This window comes from Drosophila willistoni (genome assembly GCF_018902025.1).
Source record: "Drosophila willistoni isolate 14030-0811.24 chromosome XL unlocalized genomic scaffold, UCI_dwil_1.1 Seg142, whole genome shotgun sequence".
Taxonomy (NCBI): domain Eukaryota; kingdom Metazoa; phylum Arthropoda; class Insecta; order Diptera; family Drosophilidae; genus Drosophila; species Drosophila willistoni.
In genome coordinates this window covers 2,850,703-2,876,281 of record NW_025814053.1, presented here as the reverse complement: position 1 = coordinate 2,876,281, position 25,579 = coordinate 2,850,703, and the positions used below count along the sequence as shown (strand labels likewise).

General features: G+C 36.4%; 2 protein-coding genes across 2 annotated transcripts in view; one reads left to right on the top strand and one right to left on the bottom strand.

Moving 5' to 3' along the window:
• Nucleotides 1-24,531, bottom strand: part of LOC6652939 (potassium voltage-gated channel protein Shaker) — a 118,352-nt gene extending 93,821 nt beyond the window's left edge. Inside the window, exon 1 of the mRNA XM_023181334.2 lies at nucleotides 23,681-24,531. Coding sequence (XP_023037102.1) covers nucleotides 23,681-23,826 — 146 coding nt within the window. The 5' untranslated portion in view covers nucleotides 23,827-24,531. The remainder of the gene's footprint in view (nucleotides 1-23,680) is intronic.
• LOC6652936 lies at nucleotides 7,672-12,172 on the top strand. Its single transcript, XM_002075396.4, has 15 exons — nucleotides 7,672-7,687; nucleotides 8,286-8,871; nucleotides 8,934-9,085; nucleotides 9,142-9,729; nucleotides 9,786-10,070; nucleotides 10,125-10,253; nucleotides 10,357-10,531; nucleotides 10,590-10,705; nucleotides 10,777-10,885; nucleotides 10,942-11,033; nucleotides 11,087-11,307; nucleotides 11,372-11,468; nucleotides 11,528-11,670; nucleotides 11,731-11,967; nucleotides 12,032-12,172. Exons 2-15 carry the CDS (start codon nucleotides 8,294-8,296, stop codon nucleotides 12,113-12,115), a joined length of 3,006 nt encoding a protein of 1,001 aa, XP_002075432.2. The 5' UTR covers nucleotides 7,672-7,687; nucleotides 8,286-8,293; the 3' UTR covers nucleotides 12,116-12,172.
• Nucleotides 24,532-25,579: the final 1,048 nt, after the last annotated feature.

The window sequence follows — 25,579 nt, the reverse complement described above, 5'->3', positions numbered from 1 at the left end:
CTAAGATTGTTGGCCATTCTTTCGCAAACATTAGCCTTTTTATCTTAAACGTTTTTCGACTTTGATGGCTATAGGTAGGGATAGAATTACCAAAAAAGTTGCGAGGGTATACAAACTTTGACGCGGTCGAAGTTAGCCCCGGCCCTCTGGTTTTCTTTTGAAATTGGTAATTAATATTATGATTTATATGTGACTTAAGAAAAAACATTTAACCATTTAGCCATTTAGCTTACGATAAATATTTCAGAGCGAAGTCCTTAACTAGTTTAGTTCATATCAATGGCTAATTGCAACTTTTCAGTTTTTGGCATATTCTGCCACTAATTGAACTTTCTGGTTATAAAAATTGCTAACATATACAAATAACATGCTTGATTTTATCAGTCTTTAGAATTTATCTGAAAGAGACAACGAAAATCAAGTTTAGTCAAACAATTTATAACAATGTTGGGCCAAACAACTCATTTTGGCTGAAAAAGTTAATTCACTAGTTGCTCACTAGGTCCCCAATCACTACGTATAATCTTTGTGGAAATTATCTGTTAAGGGTAGTAGCAAGTTTGCAACGATTGAAACATCTCCGACTAAAATATTAATAGGGCTTAGCTTACATCTTCTAGTTAATAACTCAAAGCAATCATAAACGACCCAACACTAATTTAAGTTCCTTGGCATGATGATTATTTGAGAGATGGGAAATTGAAACAAGAAAAAGTCTCATTTGTTGAAAGTTACTTCTAAAAAAAAAAGCAATCCAATGTTAACAACATTTTTATACTTAGCCTTTGCTTGGGTCATCCCCAATTGTGTATATCGGTATTAATATAATAATTTCAGGTTTCGGTTAACTCACCTGCAATGAGAAGATCAACAAGAAAATCAAGTATTAGTACAAGGAAATTGCATTCAGTAAAGTTTATTTTGTTGGCTTTGTATTTGTAGATTTATTTTCACTTTGTTTTTGTTTTTGCGTTTTTTTTTTTATTGTGGAGGTCAAGTACTTGCACTGACGTCACAGCCGCAGTGACCCAATGACCTTATTTAAAGTTGGTACATTTATTGACACACAGATACATGCATACATCCATACACACAGACACATGCATGGGGTGTACATATATATATATAGTAAATATATGTACATATACTATAGATTCAACCCTTGGGAAAGGGGCAACTGTGACGTCAGACGCTTTTGATTTATCTTTAAGAAGCTCCTCTCTTTTGGTGCGGATCTTTCCAAAAGTTTTACAGCATGGAAGACAGCTTTTTCGGGGGATAGGAAATAAAATCGAGCAAAGCTTTTTTTCAACAAAAGCAAAAGCTTATCGAAAAGGAAAAACTTTGTGCATCATTTCCAATGCTTTTTCGAACATTTCAACAGGCGAAACGACGCATCGCTGCCGCAGAGTTTCGACGTTGATGGCAGCAGCGACACCGACGACAGCGATGTCGTCGATGACTGCGGCGTCGACGTTGGGCCCCTTCGGGGCTCATTTCTCGGCATTTGTTGCTTCGTAGCAAAGGCGAACACGTGCTCCGAGGGCATCTTCTTCTGCATACCTTTTTGCTCCTTTCCTCCTTCGCAATGTATTAGAGAATATTTGAGCAATAAAATGAAAGAATAAAACGAAAGCAAATCGAAAGAAAAGAAGCAAAAACGTAAAAAAAAAAAAAAAAAAAAAAAGGAAAAACCAAACGAAAATGAAGAAAAGAAAAATAAATGCTGCACTGCCTGCCGGTCGAGGATGCTGCGAGCTTTGTACCACGTACATACGTACCAGGACGTGTTCTATCGCTTCCTCTGTACCCTCTCTGTCTATCTCTGTGTCTCTATCTCCTTGGCATCTCTCATCCAGTCTTTAAATTTGTTCAGCCTCATAAATATGCAAAAGCCAAATGCAAACCAACCTAAAAGCAAACCCCAACAAGAAAATCAAAGGACCAGACTAGCAAACCGAAAGGAGGAAGCCAGCGACAAGATGCTTCTTTATCCTTCACTCTCATCGGCTTGATGAATGCGCCGCCCTTCAATTGTTCAATTGCCACGCCCAAAGACCAACAAAATTTAAACATCAATTAGGCTTCAATTCCAATTGAAAAGCACGGCCCTGAAAAGTTTTGCGTTACACAAAATAAATTACCTAACAACATAAGCGCTCATAATTGTCCTTTAAATTGGCTATATCAATCTGCGTTTTTGCACTCTCGAATACGATAATATTGACTTTGTGCAAATCAATTAATATTTATTAGTTAATATCATTAGACTTTATCAATCTCTTGTTAAAGCAATTTGTACTTGGAATTTTCTGCCTGGCCAACGTTTACTTAAATGTAGTTTAAATACTTTTGTTTTCCTTACTTTTTCCTAATTTGGTTCCAATTTTCAAATTATTCATCCTTTTTTCTTAATTTTGTCTCAGTTTTGCGCTATTCAAATAAAAACAGAGGGTCGTTTTTTTTATACGGGTATAAGGGTATATTTATTTTGGTCAGAAGTGTGCAACGCATAGAAGAAAGCATCTGCGACCATATAAAGTATATATATTGTTGATCAGCAAGACAAGACGAGTTCATATAGCCATGTCCATCCGTCTTTGCAAGGGTATAAATATTCCTATATTTCCTGATTTCGAAATCATTAAATATAATCAAATTGCTTTTTCATTAGCATTATTTGATATTAAGAAACCAGTTTTCATTAATTTTTAATACCAATGAAAACAGTTTTAATTGCATTGGAAATGACTTTGTCAATACCATGGAATATTATTTACTCTTTTATTATAACCTGACCTGAATTGCAATATCATCATTATATTGAAGAATTTCTCGGAACATTTCCAAGCATGAGGTCGTAGATATTCATCATACTTAGAGATCAAATTAAAGATCTCTAAGCGAATATTTCAAATACAAATCGGAAATCGGTTAACTAGTACTGATCAAGAATATATGTGTATACTTTAAAATGCTTTTAATACAAAAAGTTCATCTTGTTAGTCATCCAATTCTTCTTCATTTCAGATTGAAACAAAAATTGGAAATAATGATTACCAGACCTCATATTCTGGCAGGAATCCAAGATTTAAATGATTATATAAAAAATGTTATTTTATTGCCGATTAAAACAAATATAGAAATATGTAAGTAATTTTACTATTTGGACGGCAAATTCTTGAAATGAAATTTAAAAATGTTTGAACAGACATCAACCCATTTGAAACTTATTATTGCTACCTAAAATACATTTGAAGCTTAATGATAAATACATGCATTCGAAGTTGCCACGAATCGCCCCCTAAGAGTATGCAACAATTCCTTCTCGGCGCCTCAGGGACCAGTACGCGAAACGTTCTCCCTAATGGATGCCTTGGGGTTATGGTAAAGTTTTTGCCTCTACCTTAACCGATTTTTTGTAGCCTGGCAGCCAATTCCATTCGCTCTGTTAGGCATTTATGGTAGTATTTTTCTCGTTCGTTTTTTTTTTGTTTCGGTTTTTGCAGTCGTAAAAAAAACTAGACTGAAAGAGTTATGTCTCCTCATTTTATCGTCATAAAAAACCGAAGAAAAACGTTCGCAACTTTTATTACGTATACGCAACATTGTACAGTTTGGTTAAGCATATAAAGAAAGAACGAAATTATCAATTTGTCATTAACAGTAAGAATTTTGGACCGTTAGGCAACAGCGCCGACTTTCAGATACCGTAAACTTCAAAAGTAAAGTGAATGATGCTTATATTGTATGCAAAGCTTGAGGTGGAACAAGGACAATCATAAATTATCCTATACTGTTGATTCTCAACGAAAGTAAGGCTTCATTTCCGCCACTTTAATGCACGCGCTCTCCATTCTGACACACTAAGTACAGGGTATGGCAAAGTGAATGAAACTGAATCGTTTTGCTGAGCTGCTGACAGCTCAGCTCTTGTCATTTAATTTGTCATTTCCGGATAAGTGAAGGGAAAATTAAGCGATGTCTGTTGTTTCTTCAGTCGCCACCCCAGCACCCAACGCATCAAGCAACACATTTCCCTCCCAATGCTTTCGACTACCGCTTATTGTCCTTGTTTAAAAGGCACTTCAAAGGCCATCATCTTGACGTTTTGATTTATTGGCTTCGTTGTTGCTGTTGAATGTTTGGTTTGCTTAAGTTTTTTCTTTTTGTTCCTGCAGCTTGTTGCTTCTTATCCTTCTAGCCTTGGCCATAAGCAGCTTATTATATTTGGGCATACCAGAAAAAGAAAGTCTCCTCTTATCAGAGTCTTAGCTTGGCCTGCCAAATTACATCTTCAATACAAACCTAGTATTGCTCTTTGTCCTATGCTCTATGCCCTGAGTCGTTTCCTTTCCCTTCCTCCTGCTTCTGCTACTGCTTGGCACAGCTCATTTGGCCAAGTACTCATCTCGTCCTTTTTGTGCTTTATGCTGCATTTTGCCTCGTAGCTAATGTAAATTGAAATTCAAAATGGAAATACAAATAGACATGCAAATCAAATGAAGTGCAAAGTGCCAAGGATAATGATAGAGCTAAAAATTGAAATGCTCGAAAGATAAGGATAACATGAATGACAATTTATGCCCAAAAATCAAGAGAAATGACAGCACTAATGATTTAAATAATGCGAAAGCCAATTGGAATTCTAGGTAAGTTTTGACTATAACTTAAAATTTTATACGTATTGATTGGAGGAAGAAAAATAGAATGAAATTAAAATAAATTAAACTTTTTCTTGGCCAGTGTGATGAGATTTAATACAATTTTTTAAGTTTCAGCTAGTCCGCCGATTACCCACATCCAACTTAATTAAGACTTTATTTAAAAAAAAAAAAATTGTCCGTTTAAAAAGTCTAGAAGGTATGACAGCAAATAATATTTCTCAACAATAATTTGTTTTAATGATAATTTAAGTACATTAATCCTAAAACTAGAGCAGATTATACACATGTTCAAGTCTTCATACTAAATTTGGTGACTCTAGCTTTTATAGTCTCCAACTCTCCAGTCTGAAGAAATTATTGAATTAAATGAGAATGATTGAGATTTAATATCTTCAAATAAATCAAAAAAAAAACCAATACCAAAAAAGATTAAAAAAATGTAATACTTATATTTTGGTTCTTTTTTTTTAATATATGTACGTATATAGGGAATTTTTATATATATAAGTTACGAGCCTTAAGTACGAGTCTGATCTATAAATACGAGTCTGGTTCCTGCTCGGGAGCCAGCTACGAGTCTATCATACGTGTCTCCATGTCGGGGTGTGGCATTACCATGATCCTTCGGATACACATGGGAGATGATACACAAGACTCTTTCTTTAACCACTAGTTTACCATACAACTAATTACACAGAAGCTTCGATTTAAAGTTACAATTCGTTTATTAATCACTCGAATGTACTTCTGGTTCCGAGGCTAGTTTAAGACTAAACTAAGACTGCCGCTCTTCCAGAGATCGGGACCTTAAATATACCTCAAGAGGACTGATCAACGTCTATTGATCGTACTGTGACCGATGTTGAGAGTAAAGAGCAAAGGTGAATAGAAAAGTGCTTATGCTATAGGAAAGGAAGTTAGTATTGGGTCAAGCGTTAAAGTGCTTACTGTAGGTATAGGAAATCATTCATGGAACAAGTGGATAGTGTGGACTAAAATGGGTCACTATGTACTTCTTAGCGTTATGGGATGTGTGTGTGTTGTCAACGAGTATTTTATTGAGGACGGGTATACTACCCGGAACTCATTCAGCAATCTCGTCTTGCTGCATCATAGTTGGTCGGGGTGCAGGGCACAGAGAAACGCTAACATATATGTGTGTTAAACACACATGTTGATAGTTCATTCAACATCATTTTATTTATATTGTCTGAATATATCTATCATAGCTACCAAGCTATGAGATATATTTTGAGAGTTAATAAATTTCTATTTCGGTCACTCGAACATAAAAGTATGTTCAGCCGGAGTTTCAAAAAGTTTAGGTACCAAGTTTAGGATCTTTAATCTTAATTATGTATAACCAGAGGGCCGGGGCTAACTTCGACCGCGTCAAAGTTTGTATACCCTTGCAACTTTTTTGGTAAATTTTTCTTTACCTATAGCCATCAAAGTGGAAAAACGTTTAAGCTAAAAGGGCTAATGTGTCCGAAAGAACGGCCTACAATCATAGCATAGGAAATAACGAAGATATTGATCAAAGTCACTGTTTTCCACCGATCGTTCCTATGGGAGCTATATGATATAGTAACCCGATCTTTATCAAATTTGGCACAGTCATTAACAGATATATTAAACTAACAAATGTTTAATTTGAAAGCAATCGCGTCAAAAGTAACGAAGTTATTGACAAAAGTCACTGTTTTCGAAAGATCGTTCCAATGGGAGCTATATGATATAGTAACCCGATCTTGATCAAATTTGGCATAGTCGTTTATATGTATTATAAACTCACCAATATTAAATTTCACGACAATAGTTTAAAAAATAACGAAGTTATTGAGAAAAGTCACTGTTCGTGACTTTGCGGTTTGTATGGGAGCTATATGATATAGTGGTCCGATCCGGCTTAATCCGAGATATACAACCCCTGCAGTATATACAAGCCTACATGCAAAATTTCAACTCTGTAGCTCTAACGGTCTAAGAGGAGTTTGCGTTGATCCAGACGGACGGACAGACGGACAGACGGACGGACGGACGGACAGACATGGCTATATGAACTCGTCTCGTCATGCTGATCAAGAATATATATACTTTATATGGTCGGAGATGCTTCCTTCTATGCGTTGCACACTTCTGACCAAAATTAATATACCCTTTTTGCAAGGGTATAAAAATATGAATATTTTGTCCAACTCACTGGTTGATACATTTGATGGCTACTTTATATTAGAGATAAAAGTATCTGTGTTTATTAAACAGGATGCACATAACATTTCTATTTCTATTTCTTATAAATTTATTTCAATTTGATAAATAGTTTTTTAAATCTAAAAAACCAAAGGAAAGAAAAAAACTGTTCTGTGTCGATTCCAATTTGCTAATTTCAAAATGCTTTCAACTTTTTGAAAAAAAAAATATAAATCGGTTCTTTTGGCGTTTGTTTTAAATAATTTGAAAGACGCACGACAACTTGCCACATGCCAAATGCCACTTGCCACTCACTCGACATGCATCCAGAAGCGAAAAGGGGCAGCGCATGCGTCAAACTTGAAACTCCCAGAGTCGCATTCACAGTGCTCTCTCTATTTCTTTTCTTTATAGAAAAATATATAAATGCGAAAGCGGGCAAAGAAAATCCGAATAAACGATAGAAATCGAAAATGTTTCCAAACTTGCAAATCGAAAATGAATTTTTAGATCTATACATACATATATGCATAAAATAGATTATTAAATGTGTCAGATATTTTTAAGGTCTATAAATTAACAAATCGCATTAACTTAGCTGACGTACTAACTGATTTCTCGCTATGCTCTCTTTCACTCTCTTTCTCACTCTCTCTCCCTCTCTCTCTCTGTTGCTCTCTTTCTTGTTTGTGTCTTGGTGCCATGGAAAAAGTGTCAAACGGTCGAGTAGGAGGAAGAAAAAGTTTTGCCGGCGAATTGTGCCGGAGAAAATTGTCGCCACACATACAACAAATTTAGTCGGAAATTAGACGCCAACGCGAACGGAGGTTGTCCACATATTTCTTTATATATATATATAAATCTTTCTCCATCTTCCTCTCTCTCTTTCTCTCTCACACACTCTTTCTCTATCACTCACTCTTCCATTCTGTTTATCCACGGGTCTCTGCTTCGCCTTTTCCCACTTCCTCACTCATTCTCTCCCCGTGGCTCCGTAGGAAAAGTGTGAAAAAAAAAGTATCTAAACAAAAAAAAAACAAAAACATACAACAGAAAATCAAATTGTTTAAACAAATGTGAGAATTAGCAAACAGAAATGCAACTCGTGCAACTCTTTTGATTCTGATTTCCCCTGCCACACACACCCACCTCCCATACACCCAACTCTTCCCGATTCATATCTACATATATATATATATATATATACTGTAGATATTTATATATACATATATAGAGATCTAATCGTTTTGTAGTGTTGTTATTTTTGATTTTCGTGTTTTTTTTTTTTTTTGTTTCTTAGTTTCTAAAAATATTCATGTTAAATTACATTTGCCGGCCATAAATCTTATTTGATCAATTTCTTCTTCTTGTTGCTGTTGTTGTTTTTGTTTTTGTTATTATTACCTACTATTGCTTTCCGAACAGGCGCACAAATGTTTTTGGCTGTTAATCAAAGTTTGCACAAATCCAAAATGAAAAAGAAACGGAAAAGTAATGCAAACGAAATGATGGAAGGATTGCCATCAACGACAGCAATAGCAACAGCAGCAACAACAACAACAACAGCTAATGAGCGACCCTATTTGGAGTCATCAGATTCAAGGACCAATATTCTAAGAGACATCAATAATAGTAGCCTCACCAGCAGCCAGAATGAGTTGCTATGTGAGAACTGTCAACATGTGAGGCAATCATCTGTATCGTGTAAGGATATAGAGGATCAACATATCACAAAGGCGCCATGTCCTTGCCCTTGCAACTGCATTAGAAAGTCACCAATTGTGGTAAACGAAATTCGTAGTACCTCATTGGTTCTCGTCTATATCTATTTGGGTGCCTTGACTCTAATAATTGCCACACTGGGTATAAGTTTCTACACGCACACACACCAACAGAGCACAAGGATTACAACATTTCATAAGCAGTTTCAGGATGAACTAGTCAGATCGGAGCACATGCTAAAAGCCATGGTTCTACAGATCTTGACCAGAGATGACATCTCGGAGTCAAGGTTTGTACATGTACACATACATTTGGACATTTCTTACTTTTAGACTTCGAATTCTTCGACAGTTCCACAACACAGAGCATACCAAAGTCTCCGGATATAACCTTCATAAAGAATGAGCGTAAATTTACGGATAATCAAATAAGTCATACAACACATGGACCACATGGGAAAAGGATGCGCAGGGATGTCACATCTCCAACGGCATCTATGCATGGTAAGTAGGACTAAGAGCAAGAATCTATATTTGGAATAACAACTCTTCGTCGACAGCGGATCCATTGATCGAGTTTTTTAATCCCAATCATCGCAAGGTGCTGGATGAACAGGATGCAGAGATACGAAAGCGCACCGGACTAAAGGGAGCGGCACCGGGCGGCGATGAGTGGATCTATTTGAATACATATTGTCGGGTGCCGGAGCAAATTATCACGGGATTCTGTAAGGGTACTCAAGACTATTGTCCACCTGCGCCGCAGGGACCACAAGGTGATATCGGACCGAAGGGACCCACCGGTAACCCCGGATTGCCTGGAATTCCCGGACCCAAGGGCAACCGGGGCGACGTCGGGTTGCCAGGAGCCCCGGGGGTTGATGGTATTGGTGTCCAGGGTCCGGCCGGCCCTCGTGGGCCCAAGGGTGATGCAGGCGGCGTGGGCCGAGCTGGTCTCGATGGTCGTGATGGAGTGCCTGGCGAACCCGGCCTTGATGGCGTCCCAGGACGGGCCGGCGCAGATGGTAAGAATGGCTTGGCCGGCCGGGATGGCAAAGATGGTCTTCATGGCAAAGATGGCAAGGACGGCATGTCTATTACAGGGCCTAAGGGAGCCCAGGGACCACCCGGAGAACGAGGACTCAAGGGTGAGCATATGCAAGGGATTGGCATATAATTCAATATCTGATCTTCTCATGTTTAGGCATTGCTGGACCTCGTGGTCGCCCTGGCAAGCCGGGAACGAATGGCACACCTGGCATACCAGGAATCAATGCCTGGAAAATGCAATATCCCAATGGCAGCGCCTCCAATGATCTACTCATACCGCCATCCATAACTGATCTACGCTCACCCGATGCCCAACGTTCGGTCATTGTGGAAGAGGGTCGAACATTGAATCTCAGTTGCTCAGCCACTGGAAATCCAGTGCCCAAAGTTGAGTGGCGACGTGACGATGGTCGCACCATCAATGTCAATGGCATGGAGAGTGAGTAGTGGTAGGAACTTGACCGATCGTTTAAATACTCTTTCATATTTGCAGTGGCCTCCATTAGCGGGCAATTCTTGAAGTTCACCAACATAACCAGGCATCAAATGGCTGCATATACGTGTTTTGCCAACAATGGCATAGCTCCAGTGGCCAATGCCACCTTCCTTGTGGAAGTGCACTGTAAGTAAGAGTGAAGGATTTGCTCTGCCACGATTTTTATTTTCTGTCTTTCACTCTCTCTCTCTCTCTCTCTCTCTCTCTCTCACTCTCTCTCTCTTGATAGTTGCTCCGATGATTTCAGTGTATCGGCAAATGATCTATGCCGAATATCAAAGTAGCGCCACTCTGGAATGTCAGGTTGAGGCCTTCCCCGAGGCGATACGCTATTGGGAACGGGCATACGATGGCAAAATATTAGATCCCAGCGATAAATATCGCATCGAATCGTATCCCGATGGGTGGGTTTGATGATTCTTAACTCATTTACTCAAACTACTATAAATAATTCATTGTTAGCTTCAAGACCTCAATGCGTTTGACCATTAATAATCTGCGTAAAGATGATTTCGGCTATTACCATTGTGTGGCCAGAAATGAGTTAAATGCCACAATGGTTAATTTTGAAATAGCTCGTAAGTATCCAACTTACACTTTGCCATCGTTTCTTGTTCTAAGGATATATACGTGTTTTTGTTTTTTACAGCCCAAGATCCCAATAGTGAAACGCCCTATGTGGGTAATAACATCAAGGTATATGGTCAGAGACCACCTGAAAGTGAGTGTCCTGTGTGCGATCAATGTCCGGATCCCAGGTACGAGAGTAATGTAAATCACTAAGAAATCAATTCATTTACACGTTTATTTACAGTTTATATCAATGTAAGGATTCGATATTAAATAATTTTGAAATACAGCCAACTGGCAATTTAAGTTATCCCGGTTTACCGAAAAGACCAAAAAGTAAGTCTACTTAGATTGTCAAATGTTCAGCATTCTAAGCTGTTTGTTTTTAGCCTGTTATCTGTATGCTGTGGGTAAACCCGTGTTCCATAAAGTTGTCAATGAGAAGTTCGGTTCATGGCTGAGGGATGCTGCTCCGAGTGATAAGGATAGGGACAAGACTTTTGTGACCAATGAGAATGATCCCTACAACTTGTTTGAATTCACCACAAGGCAACAGTATCGCATGAATAGTGTGCCCATGCATAAATATAAAATACCCGAAGGATTTCATGTAAGTGTCCTGTATGACTATTATCTTTCAGTCGATTGCTTATCAGTCATTGTCTTTAACACAGGGCAATGCTCATGCAGTATTCAACGGTTCGTTTTACTATCAGCAAAAGAATACCGATCTTGTGGTAAAACTTGATCTTTTTACCAATGAGAAAATAAGTAAGTATTCATGGACATGCTGCTCTTAAGAAGTTTCTCAATCTAAATTTATTTGCTAGCCACACAATTACCTTATGCCGGTATAGCGGCCTCGAATCGTCTATATAAAACGGACTTCAACTACATGGACTTCAATGTAGATGAAGTTGGTCTATGGGTTATCTATTCAACTTACGATTCCAACAATACTATGGTGGCCAAGGTAACAAATGATGGTGGAGGATCTAATCAATTGATTTTGAAATGAATTTATCCATTACAGTTGGATGCCAAAACCCTAAAAATGCAATATAATTTCAATATCACTCTCGATCATCATCAATTCGGAGAAATGTTTATCGTTTGCGGTAATCTATATGCCATTGATTCCGGCACCGATAAGAATACACAAATTCGCTATGTTGTCGATCTGTACAAGGGTAAACTGTTGAATACAAATCTACCATTTTCGAATCCCTTTAGTCACACAACCACTGTGGGATACAATCCATTAACTGTGGTAAGCTAGTTCTTCGCTCTCTTTATTATTTCTACATTTTGCCAATCATTAATCTTTATTCTAGGAACTCTACTCGTGGGACAAAGGGAACGCTCTAACATATCCTATACGCTATAATGAACAACGTTTGGTTAACGACAATAGTTAAGATCGAATCAATCCAACAAACAACAACAACAATTACAATAACAAAATCAAAAATAAATAAGTGTTTTTTTTCTACTCTATTAACCAAATGTTGTCTCTTTCAATTATCATCAACTGATAGTCATCATCACTGTGAATAGTCTAGCGATGTGCGAAAAGTTAATTTGTTCAAAAACAATACAAATGAAGTTAAAGCGAATATCTCCAACGTAGTTGGTAGTAGGTATATTCATACAACTAAATGATAGTTAATCATATTCTCCTCTAAAATGATTAATATATCATTCAGACTACTCTGATCCTCAAATTATATTATATTATCTCAAAATCTGGATGTGATGGGCATATTACTTGGGGGCACCTCTCAAACTAAAGTCACCAAATATAATGTCGGCCTGTGTTAGTTTTCATCTGGTGGCCAGATGCCAGCTTATTTCCTTTCATACTTAAGGGTGAACTTGAGTTTTTTACGACTTTAACAATTAGCCATTGGTTATTCGATGACTAAACCAAGCTAGGATTAATTCGTTTTGTGGCTTGCTTATAAAATGAAGGGCAATTGGCCAAGAAGCGCGGAAATGAATTCGAGCCAGAGCGGATGATGCAGGCAAATTACAACAGCAACAAGTACCCAGAGAAATGAAAACTAAACCCAAGGGAAAAGTCTACAAACGAGAGATGCGCACAGTGGGAGCTAAAGTCGGAGGTAAAGGCAAATGTGAACAATTTCGAGTTAATTTGCAAGCAGCTGCACTGAACCAAGAACCAATGGACAAGATGTGTGAGTATGTATGGAGGGGATGGGCATTGGGGGTGGGGATTGGGGATGGGGACGGGGATGGCAAGTGCTGAAGTGAAGTGGTGTGGCAGCCTCGCTTATGTAGGCCAAAAATGCAACTGAAGCCTCCGGTTGACAGAATGACAGAGTGACAGACTGAAGGCTTGTCAATGAGCGTGCGCGTGTCACAGTTTCAACTGCAAAAGCATTTTGATGTTTGGCAGGTCACTTGGGCGGCATGAGAAGAGATGGCTATGTGGGTGGTGACTGAAGGCGGATGGTGAGAAACGACTGGCTGGGAGAGTCGGCAGGGTCTGCAGAGTCGGAAGGAGGAGCTTGCATTGATTGCTCTGCACTTTTGTGCGTGCCAGTGTCCCAGTGTAGCTAAATTGCTTTGCATGTTTGACAATTTGCATTTCTAGCATTGCTTACTTCAGAGCGCCATCCTGTTTTTATTTTCCCATATTCCGTATTCCATAGTCCATATTTCATTATGGGCAAATAAAAATTATTTGTTTGTCATTTTTTTTCAACCTTAATACTTATTCACATCTTAAAACTTTATATAAAGTTTTGCGATCTAACTTCTATTTTGTTTTTTGTCAAATCAAAGAAATTTAGATGATTTCGTATGTGTCTAATGTTTTAATTATGGCAATCAAAAAGAAGAGGGAAAAATAATAAAAAAAATAATAATCAAACTTGTCTTTAAATCTTTTAATCATTGTGTCTGCAAAATTTTAATTCCCTTGCATTTAAATTGTAATTAATAGGCCAACAAGATAAAACGATTTTTCGGCACGGCATATGTATGTATATCGGTCTCGCTCACACAAGGATACAAAAAATTTGTCATTTTTCATCAATTATAATCTTTGGCATGGGTTAGTTACTGTTATTCCATCATGTGTTGCTTTGATTTATTTCATTTTAAATATATGAAATTTGTTGGCATATTGCCATCACCATATCCCTCTCTTTATCTATCTTACTGTCCCTCTCTATCTGTCCCTCTCTCTCGTCTTTCGCTGTATTTAATATCATTTTTCATTTTTTTTGCCTCCCCTTTCCGCCGACATCTCTCCGTTTTCGCTGCTTCATTTCCCTCAGCTCATTTGTATGGATAATGCTTTCTTGTCAAATTGCCAAAAGACAGGACAGCAGAAGGAGCAAGGACAATAAACAGATGTACACTCACTTGCCTTTCACACTTTTTGATACCCTCACAACCAAAAAACACAAAACCAACACAGAAAACAAAAATAAAACACTCAGAAGGGTGCCAGAAAGACTTCTTACAACAAATCAAGTGTCTTTAATGATACAAATTTATCTCATGACATCAGAAAATCTACAAAGAATTACAATACTTAACAAATAATTTTAGGTTTTAACTTCTATATGATGATTCTGTCTCTGTCTGTGTTTTGGCGAAAAGTATGCTATATTTTTCCGCAATTTTGGCAAGGTTCTCTACAGTCAGCTGAGAAAAAAAGGAACAAGGCAAAATCTAGACTTTAAGTTCGACTTTTGGTCAACGTGAATATAATAATTTATTTACTGAGTGTCAACTGATGTAATTGGAAAAAGCCAAAAATATAATTAAGCTTAATTTGCTTAAGATAGACATAATGATAAATTAGCAAAAATCTTAATCACAATTAAAAAGAATCCTTCATTTATATCATGGGTCTCTTTTCATACATTCAGGACGTCCCTTTACAAGGAGAGTATATTGAATTCGACTTGCCACGATTAGCTTAAATAGTGGTTAGACTTGGCTGGTGCTTTTGCTTTCTGTTTTTTCATGCTTGAGCGGTGCCACGTCCGTTGCATGCCTCAAACCTAGGCCATTCTGTCTGCTGTTTAGCAACAGTTTGCTTCATTAAATTGCAAACGAGAATAACTGCTTGACTGTGTGCCTTCTCTCTTAGGCTCATTTTACTGAATCATTCTCTTTCTCTTTCCATCTCTCTCCTTGGCTTATTCTTCCTGTTTAACTGCCTTTGTTACTATGTTTACCTTTTTAATCAAAATGCTAAATGAAATGAAAAACAGAACCCCAAAACCATCATTCCAGTGCCAGTGTCAGCTCACTGATCCATAAAAACCTAAGAACGTTAAGCAAACTTCAATTACAAGACCAAAGATGAAGGACAGGGCCAGGACACCAACACAAGTTGAGCCAATAATCAGGACCTAAAACACACATAAAACTATCGTAATCATTGATGCGTTAAATTATTTTCACTCGACATCAAAAGTTGTAGACAAAGGCCATCTGACCAATAAAGAAGCAAATGTTACTGTTCGAATAACAATTAGATATACTCGTCTCTATGCAATGATATGACGTATTAAAATCTTAAAGCATATATATTCTTGATAGGAATCACCCGTCGAGTCGATATAGTCTGGATATCGAGGTAACTTGACCAGCATGCTGATCGAGTGTGTTTCAAATTGTTGTCTAGTCTCATTCAGCCCCCCCCCCCCCCTTAAATCGTCATCCCTCTATTGTTAAGAAAATGTCCATTCTGAATGGGACTTGAACTCCTTTAATATTGTTAATTTCTAATTATCTTCAAAATTTGAATAGTTTATCCATTTTCCTGTGAACTTGTTGTTCATTTAAACCAAGGTTAAACTCTGCCTATGAGTCCCTGAGAATTCATTGACCATTTTGAAAATTTGAAAATCATTAAATTGCCATTTTGGGTAACATGCTGGACTGGACTGGGCTGCTGATTGATTATGATGCGATGCCAAAAATGCCCGGATCCGGTTTATACGCTCACAAAGGGCAGTCAACAACTATGTTGGGCGGCTGCTTGTGTAGAGGGATTAGTAGGAGAGGGGTACGGGCATAGGATGGGAAACAGAGTAGGTAGGTACCTATTGTCTGAGTTTAGACAATGCCTCTTCTGACGCTTCTGTTGGTTGCTTCTGGTTGCCGCGTGCCACAGACAAAAGCTGTCGATGCACAATGCCAAACAAGCAACAACAACAAGCAGTCAGTTGAGGCTCAAAATAAACACACAAGTGGTATGGCTCCTCCTCCGCCCCGGCCCACGCGCGTCTCTCCTCTGCCATTGCCACCTTTGCCTGGTACTTATCCAACCCCTCAAACCCCCGGGACACTAGAGAACTGAAAAGGTAAGGGAATTGTTGATGGAGAGCAAGAGAGGGAAGTAACGAACAGAACAGAACAGAGCAGACGAGGGGGGGAGGGAGATCGGATTTGTATTGTCAACTGCCTTTCATTAGATTGTATAAATGCGTTAATTGAGTGCCACAATGAATTGTTTTGCGAATATTCAACTACATCACCGAAACAACAATACAAATCAAAGTCAAATGGTCAATGTAATGTTTTTACCAGTAAATTTGCTCAATCAAAAAGGAATGATGGACCTAAATCACCACATATTTTCGATTGCTTTCCAATCAAATTGCAATCAATTAAGTGTTTAAAGAATGTTTTGACGATCTTGTCGATGAACATCCATTTGTTAAGGAATCGGAAGATTTCTTGCAAAGAAGATTGATTCGATTTCCAAGCCACGAAATTGGCTCAAACCAAATCAACGCTACTTTTCGTGAGTAGCCAACTCGTCGATCTATGATTTCTATGACTAATCGATTACATGTAAGCACTGCCTGTTTGGGTTTCTTTGTCTTTTTTTTATGGCCAGACCCAATTGAAATGTTAGCCAAAAGAAATGTTGGCCAAGTTTATTTCTTTTTGTTCGTGTGTGTTTCTGTGGGGTTTTTTCTTTCTTTCTTTTTTTTTTGGCTGCGCTGCAACATTTACGAAACGTTTCGCTTTGACACTTTACGTACGTTTTTATAGCTGCCAATAAAATGAGAGCCCAATAAGCCAACAACTCTGCCCCTAACAACGCCACATTCAGAGCTCCCCCACTCAGTTTACTTGCGCTTTAGTGCACTTCAGTGGACTCCCATGGTCTTGCCCCAATGGTAATGAGCCGAGTTTGGCGCGTGTTGTATGTATGCATGGATGTGGCCAGTTCGTGTCCATGTATGGAATGCGCTCATTAATTTCACCTGAGTGAAGTTCAATAGAGCCACCCACATCCACATCCACACACATTACACCAGAACCACCCAGAAACCACCCATAGAACACCTGGACAGGTGGCAGACAAAGTATTGCAAATTTCAACAGGCAAATGAAAAATGATTTTAGCCCAGAGCACAGCCTAACAAATGGTTTTCAATTTACTTACGTTGGCAAAAACCAAAAAAGAAAAATAAGAATGGAAGGAGAAAAAAAAACACAGGAGGAGTATAGCAGATGTGCGCAAAAGCTTAGACATGAAAGCAAATCCTTTCTTTTTCCCTCGGAACGGTTCTCTCTTAAGAAAATTGTCTTTCAGAAACTGAAAACCCTTTTCGGAAATATTTTTATTACTTACTTTTGCTAAATCTTTATATTAGTTAGTTATGACTACTTAGATCTTGATAACGTTTATTACAATCTTTACATATCTATTTATCCTTTTTGTTTTATTTCTTTCAGTATTCATTATTAAAAGTTCATTTCACTATATTCTTTGCTTTGTTTTTCGAGTTTTCGAGTTTATTTCACCAGTTCCTTATAATAATTATATATTTCCAGTTTATTTTACTAAATTCAAATTTTTAACCAAACCAAAAACCGTATAAATGGTCCAAAGAATTCGAAAAATATGATTAGGAAAAATACGAAATGCTAAAACTTCAAATTAGTACAACACACAGGGGTCGGTTGGTCAATCGATTTACTAAATAGTCATACCCACGATTTTGGCAAGGGTATAATAACGGTTAATTCTAAGCGGAAGAAAACGGGAGTGTTCATGGAAAAAAAAGCTAAGATAAGTTAACGAAGAAAGCTAAAGAATGGCCAGCAATTAGACAGAAACCAAACGGCAAAATAAAGTTTGGAAAAACGATATAACGAAATTTAGGCCATTCCTTCTCACATATAACATCTACATACACACATACATATATGTATATATAGATACTTATATACATTTTTCTTAGTTCTTTAAGTTACTTTAACTTAAGGCAAACATTTATCTTTTTTTCCATTTGCTCGTGGTGAGACTAAAATATATGTATGGCGTCCAATTTGCTAGACATTGTTATCATGAATAAATTAACTGAAAGGACAGTCGTTCCTATGATTCTTAGTTAAGTTTTGATACCCATTCTATGGATAAATGTCCTTGTGGTGCTTGGAGTTTAGGGTAAATGAAGGGAAAATTGTTATTTATGATTGCCTTTATCAATTTGTATTAAAGTTTTTACATTACTTCATTAGCATGTTGTTAACGATGTGTTCTTGGGTGCAAAGAAAACGTTCGATTCGATGCAAAATGTAAGACTTCGAAGGGATGAACCTATGAACTTAATGTGACATGCCACGTTGGCCATCATTACCTTGTGTTTCCCTTTACTTTTGATGTTGAATATTATGTCTCCGGGCTTTGTCACTTTCATACGTGAAATATGAGTATGTATACAATGTCACGATACTGTGGCCCTTTTACACCCAACTGCGGTGTAAAGGCAGAGAACGATAGAAGCAAGAGATAAATGTGATAGAGACTCGACCTACAGAGAGTAAAAGGCTTATAAAATATTCATATAGACATGCCTTCCACTTTCCCACATACACACACACACACACTCACACACACACTTGAAGAGAAAGAGAAGAAACCCAAAATGAAAACAGTTTCGTGCACATTTCTATAAATTCAAAAAGTTTGCCCCTTTCACTAAAATATATTTATATATGTATGTATACACACTTACATACACACACACACATGCCTCCATACCTAATAGTTGTTACAAAATTTATGCAAATTTCGAAATGTTCAACTGTTGCTATTACCAAAAAACAGAGGTCAGAAGTAGCGTACTACATAAATATCCAAATAGCAACAGTTAGAAAAAACAACGACAAGAGGCAGCAAAAACTGTCTGCCTGTTTTCCTACATTAAGGCGTTACATTTGACCTTAACTTGGCCCAAGTCCAGAGCATTTTCTTATGTGCCAAAAAAAAGTTGCCAAGCGAAAAGAAAACTAACTCTTAAGCATTGAAATTGAAGTAAGTCTTAAACATCACTTTTTTTTCTCGTATCATCTTTCAGAAACTTTTTCTTAAAGTCAAAAACAAAAAATAAAAGAGTAAACACAAATTTGGCCATCGATATTAATAACCATCAAAATGGAAGCTTAAATATCCATTATTTCTTCTATAAAATACCATTAAATTAAACACAAAAAAATATATATAAAAAATAACGAACATTTTTTCCTACACATAACCCTATAAATCTTTAATAATATTTGTGTGGACATAATTGCATCCAATAGTTAAATATTTAAAATCATTGACTTTTCATTAATGCCATTAAATTTTATTACACCTTAATCAATATGCATTAACAATAGATGTATTCGATGACTTTTAAAGAACTTTTATCGTTTGCAATGGACAAAAGTTTAAACCCAACAGAGTAGTTCTGAACAATAGATTTTTGACAGACCCGATTAATGTTATGTCTGAAATTATTATTATCCCCAGAGCTTTCATTGGTTTCCAAAAGTGTCTCATACCACTCAAAAAAGATGTGGAAAATAACTATTGAGCTTGCTGACAAAATGTAATTGCTTCAGTTTGTACTTATGAATGTCCTTTTCGATCATGCATTAAAAACTTTTACCCGTTCTTTCAACTTTTTCATTACTTTCTAATATTCAGGCAAGTTTGAGTTTTGATTCAGCTCCCTCCAAAATTTATATAATACACTTTTTCAAATTTACGCTTTAAAATTACTGCTGGAACAGTGAGCTAAATATATATCAGATTTAGTTTTGGGTCATATATAATCTATTTTATAATGGCTTATAAAAATGTGCTCAAACTTTAAATAAAATGCCTAAAAGTATGCAAACGGAGTATATTTCGTTAGTCTTAAGCGGATTATAGTGGAAAACGGCCCAATTGTAAAATTGAATTCAAATTTCTTTTTTAGTCTTATTAACGGGCCAGCGAAATTTCTAGACTCTATTCTAATCGGAATCGGGACCAGTAACAAAAGTTTTATCACTAAAACCATTCTAATTTCCACACGAAACATCGTAAAATTTGGCTGACAGGCTTATCTATTGCTTCTTAAAGTCGCTATATATATGCCAGTCTCGATAATTACTAACTGATGTGCTACGATTTTAAAACAAAAATTATCAAAGACCAAAATCACAACTTCCGATTATACCTTTGTGTAACATTAAGATCTATTTAGAATTAAGATTTGCTTTGAATGAAGAAACTGTTTGGTTTTAAAGATTCCTAGTGAAGAAAAAACTATTTATATGCGCTTGAGGAAAATAAGACAAATGACGATAAGTAATCAGACTTTGTTCCGTTGTTAAGGGTGCTGTAAATCTAACTACTTATCTTACTAGAGGAACTGGCAATGTAAATGGAAAATGTGTATGCGAATGGGCATAAAGATGGCACGTGATGAAACTCACTCCAGCTGATTTGGCGGCTTTGCTTGTGCACATAACTATGCCATGAAGGAGTCTCGGACTCGTGCTATTTAGCATATTGAATGTGAATGTTAGATGCCATGCTATGCATATACACAAGCTGTATGGTAAATGGTAAATGGGTATGGGGTCGGCAAGTTAGAATCGAAATGGAAGTGGAGCTGGCTAGCTCGCGAGTGGCTATTGGAGCAGGTCAGTTCGTAAAACATGCGCCAACTGCGCAATTAAATGGACCCCTGCAATGCAAATGAAATGGAATGTACTGTCCCATGAACATGTTGGGATCTCGATTGTTGGACAGAACAACATGGCATTCATTTCCATTGCTCGTATATGCTTGTGCTAGTGCCACAAATCAGCTCCAACGAACACTGAACACCGAACAGCGAACAGCGAACAACGAACAACGAACCTGCACACTGCAGGATTCCTCTGTATCTGCATCTGCATCTGTAACTCTTCTTTGCGTTTCTCTTTTCTGCATCCTGTTTTTATTTTTTTTTTTTTCCTGTTGTTTTTGCTTTTCTTTTAAATTGGCTATAAATGCACTGAAGCATAAATGGATTTACACACATGCCGCTTGTTGCAAAAGCCTGCCCAGGCTGCACACACACACACACACCCACCCACCCACACACATACAGCATTTACGCCCTTACATTCTGTTTGCCCCTCAACTTATGCCATATCATTCGTTCATCCATTTACCATTACCATGCACTTGCATGCGGGTGAAATTACAAAACAACAAGAAGAAAAAATGAAAACAGAATGTCGGCCTAACTTTGGCTATACCGAAGTCTGCATACCCTTGCAAGTCAGTCCGTCACTCTTTCCTCACCTACAGGCATTAAATCGAAAATAAAACCAACTTTGAAATAAATAATCAAAATTATTATCACTGCTTTCGCTCTTATGGGAGCGATACTCATTCAAAGTCGCACATATACCGATTCCGATTGAGATATAGTTTGAGATGTTCTATGTATGCCGTCTATATAGATTTAACTGTCTTGGAGAAGTTTGCGCTGATCCAGACAAAGAGACGGAAAGACAGACCAACAGATGGCACGACTTAATAAACTCAATTAGTCGTGCCGATTGGGTATGTACACATGTACCAAAATGTAACTATAATTAATATACCCTTCTTGCAAGGGTAGCAAAAAAAAGGAAAAATAAAAGAAAAAACAAAAACTCTCTGCATTGCCTCGATTCTTTCCTCTGCCATGTCGCATATTGCTCTTAATATTTGATGTGTGTTTGCATGAATGTGTGTGTTGTGCTGTGTGTAATCGCGTTTCTGTTTCTCTGGCTTATAAAAATTGTACAACTCATGTTGTTGTTACTGGTGCATATGTCGAGTAGAAACTTTTCATTATTTCCATCGTATAAGCCTACGCGATTGCCTACAAAATCTTTCCATCAAAATTGACATCTTTACGATTACAGAAATTATATTTATCTAGTTTTTTGAAGGTTTACACAAGTGTGACATCATACTCATACCCTTTCCAAAATTTTTTTAACTTTTCTGTTTAATTTAATCTGATTTAATCGATTAAAAATTGATTATATTTATATATTTTTTGAAGAGAGTGAACTTTGAAAAAACTATTTTTTGCTTCACCTAGTTGTGATTCTTAACTAGTTTTAGCTTTAATAATGTAATATGTTCAATGCTATTCTGAAATTCTTTCTGCGCCTTATAGAAATTTCAGGAAAAGCTTTTTTTTTTTGCTATATACTAGTCAAAAATTCGTTTTTCTTTTTTACATTTAGAATGATTCCAAGTCAGATTTAAAATTTCTCTGAGTTCCTACAACAAAATTTATTTTATATACATGAGCACTAGCCAGAAAATGGTTCTTTATTATAATCTTAAAACAAACTTTTCAATCAATTAAATCTGTTTTTTACATATTTAATTAATTATCTTTGAAGTAATTCTATATAAGAGAACACTTTGACTGTCTATTAGGTTATTGTACATCACGACTTTTGTATAAATTTGTGTAATGAACTAAAAGCTAATATGCTCTTCGTATTTGATTAGTTGGTATGTATATATATATATACATATACAGGGTATACGGTTGAATTTATATATGCATAATGAAAGGCACTTGAAAGTATAAGGATAATAATATTTTTATTTTCATACTTAGTAGCGTCATTGGGATAATCATCATTACCGTCACCATCGCCATCGTTTGGTATATGCGAGAGTAAAGGTCAGGTCAGGGGTAGATTGGGAGCTTGAGTGCAACCCTGTGAGTATACTTGAGTATGGTTAGAAGGCGTCTTTGTTTTGGATTCTTGGAACAGAGATGAGAACACGTTGCAGCTATTTGTACAATCATTTCTAGCAATCTGCTGGACTACTACAACAACAAAGGCATGTGTAATAAACCATTTAATTTGGACATTTATTTTTTATGAGTATCATTTCTAACTGTAGATGTGGAAGTAAAAGATATTTTCACAAGTCTGTCATACAAGAATTGCTGCTGCTTTGCTTTTCCTATTGTAAAATCTTTATTATGTTTAGAGGAATTTCCTTTAAACAAAACATATAGACTTGTTGACTTCTCTTTGTGTTTCCGGGTTCCAGATGAAGCTAGTGGCGAGTCCACGACCAAAAATTGAGGCACATTTCCTCTCCCTTGAAAATATGATGAAACTATATCAAGAAGCGGTTTTCAATTTAAAATTTTCTATTTCACCAGCCGACATCTATACTAAACTTATTTTATAAAGATATTAAGTCTGGTAAAAAAAAAAAACCGGAGTTAAAGCTAAACACCTTTGTTAGTTTAGTACGCAGTATTTGATAGTTATCAACGAGTCCAGCTTACTTCAGCCCATTGAATATCGTGTGAACATTCAATACTTGCGGCGTACATGTCGTATATGTAATGCATATACATTGGGGCAAAACTGATCTTGCTGGCACTTATTTTGCATTCCGCATGATGCTTTTTGTTAGCTTTGTCCTCTAGAAGGGCAGTGATATCCTGTTCAATGCACCATATCCTTTTAAAACTTCTCTTTAAACTCTGACTTTCAACACGAAATCGATTCAAAAAACAAAATATAACTTAGACCAACCAAGAATTGGTTTAAGTTATGCAATAATACTAACAGAAGGATTAATATTTTAAATAAATTGAAGTACATATAGGCATATATATTTTTGGGATACTTACTGATTTAGATTGCGCTCATTGGAACCGGATTGACTTTGAACATTATCCGTATGTCGCCGCTCCTTATGGACAATGCCCATTAGTTTCATCCATGGATTATTTTGGGAGCCATGGCCTCCCATACCACCACTCTGCCACATGGTCATCTTGGCGGCTTTTTTTTACCCTTTAATCCTTTTAAAAGTGGCAGTGGGGGGCAGCAGCAAAAGCTAAAGTTGTTCCTGTTGTATTTGTTGTTGTTGTTTTTGTTGGTTTAGTTTAGGTTGCTGTAGGTGTTGTTGAGTTTTCTTGATTTATATATTTTATATTATTTTATTTGCTTGTTTTTTTTTTTTGATTATTATTCAGCTAGTTAAGAAACCTGGCAAATAGTTTTTGCAGCAAAAGTTGTTGTCGTTTTGCAAAAGAAGAAAGAAAGAACAGACAGAGAGAGAACGAGAGAGAGAGAGAGGAAGAGAGCAATAGAGCAAGTCAGAGAGACAGCAAGATAAAGTGACAAGTAGAGACAGAAAGAGTGCTAAACAGAGCGAGAGAGTGATAGAAAGAGAGAAAGAGCGGAAACACAGTAAGCACTAGGCGCAAACAGTTTTTGGATGGCCTCACATTTGTCTGTTGCATACTTTTTGGGGCGGTTGTTTGACCGTTCGTTCTTTTGACCGTTTCAATTTAAATTTAACTTTCTCTTCGCTTTCTGGATGGACTACAACCAATAAAATTGTTTTTGTTTCTTGTTGTTGTTGTTGTTGTTGTTGCTGTGGTTGTTGTTGTTGGGCGGCTGGCGTTGCTCTGCTTCTTCTCCGTCTGATTTTTAAGTCTCCTTTGATTTTTGTCTTTTGTTTAGTAAATATTTTTATTTTGTTTTTATTATTTTAGTTTGCTTATATTGCTCAAATTTTGTTGAATTTTGTTGTGTTGGTCGTTTTATTGCCGCGTTTTTTATTTTTGAATGTTTGTTAATATTTAAAACTTTACTAAATTATTAACTTTGTTTTTCTTGTTTTTTTTGCCTAAATTGTCTAAAATTAAGAATCACAATGGCATTTTGGTTTTTGTTTTTTCTTTCTGTTTTGTTTTAATTTTATAATTTCTTAATTTGATTGTTAACAAAAGTTTTTATTATTAGTATTGTTATTATTATAAATCTTCTTTTGTTGTTGTTTTCGCTGGTAATGCTAGTTATTGTAACGTCTTTATGATAGTTTTAATTGAAAAAAAACGTACTGTATGATTATAATTTATGTTTTTCTTTTGTTCTAGCTAAGTTCTTGTTGTTAATTGATATATTTGCTGCAGTTGTCTGCCTTATTATCATTTAGTTATCAAAAAATGTTACCGTTTAATACGTTTATTAATTCAATTTATTATTATTATTGATATTATATTATTCTTATATTTGTAGAAATATGTACATATGTAATTGGGTATTCCAAAATTGCTTCTTTTTATTATTGGTTTGCTGTTATACGATATGGATGAGAATTTCCTTTGTACAGGTAGCTGAAAAGTGAAAAGCAAGAAAATCTAAATTATTTTGGGAAATCTATGCAATGAACTTATAAACATATTTATCACAATAGTAAATAAATAAATGACAGATTGTTTCGATTAAAAAGAGTTTAAAATCTTATTGAATTAAATAAAAATGTCAATATAAGACACTAGCTTAAATGGCTTTGTTATGGCTAAAGTTTTTTTCTTTTAATTCCAATATTTTCCCAAAGCAAAGTCAAAATGTCAATGTCAGGCAAGAAGCTAATTAAATGTTATAAATTTTGTGGTCATGAGTTTATTTGCATTTCACCTAGGCCTTTGACCAACTCAAGACCAATTTCAAACCTACAATGCCATACCTCACACACACACGCACACACATACATAAAAAGCGGTGAGGATAAGCTT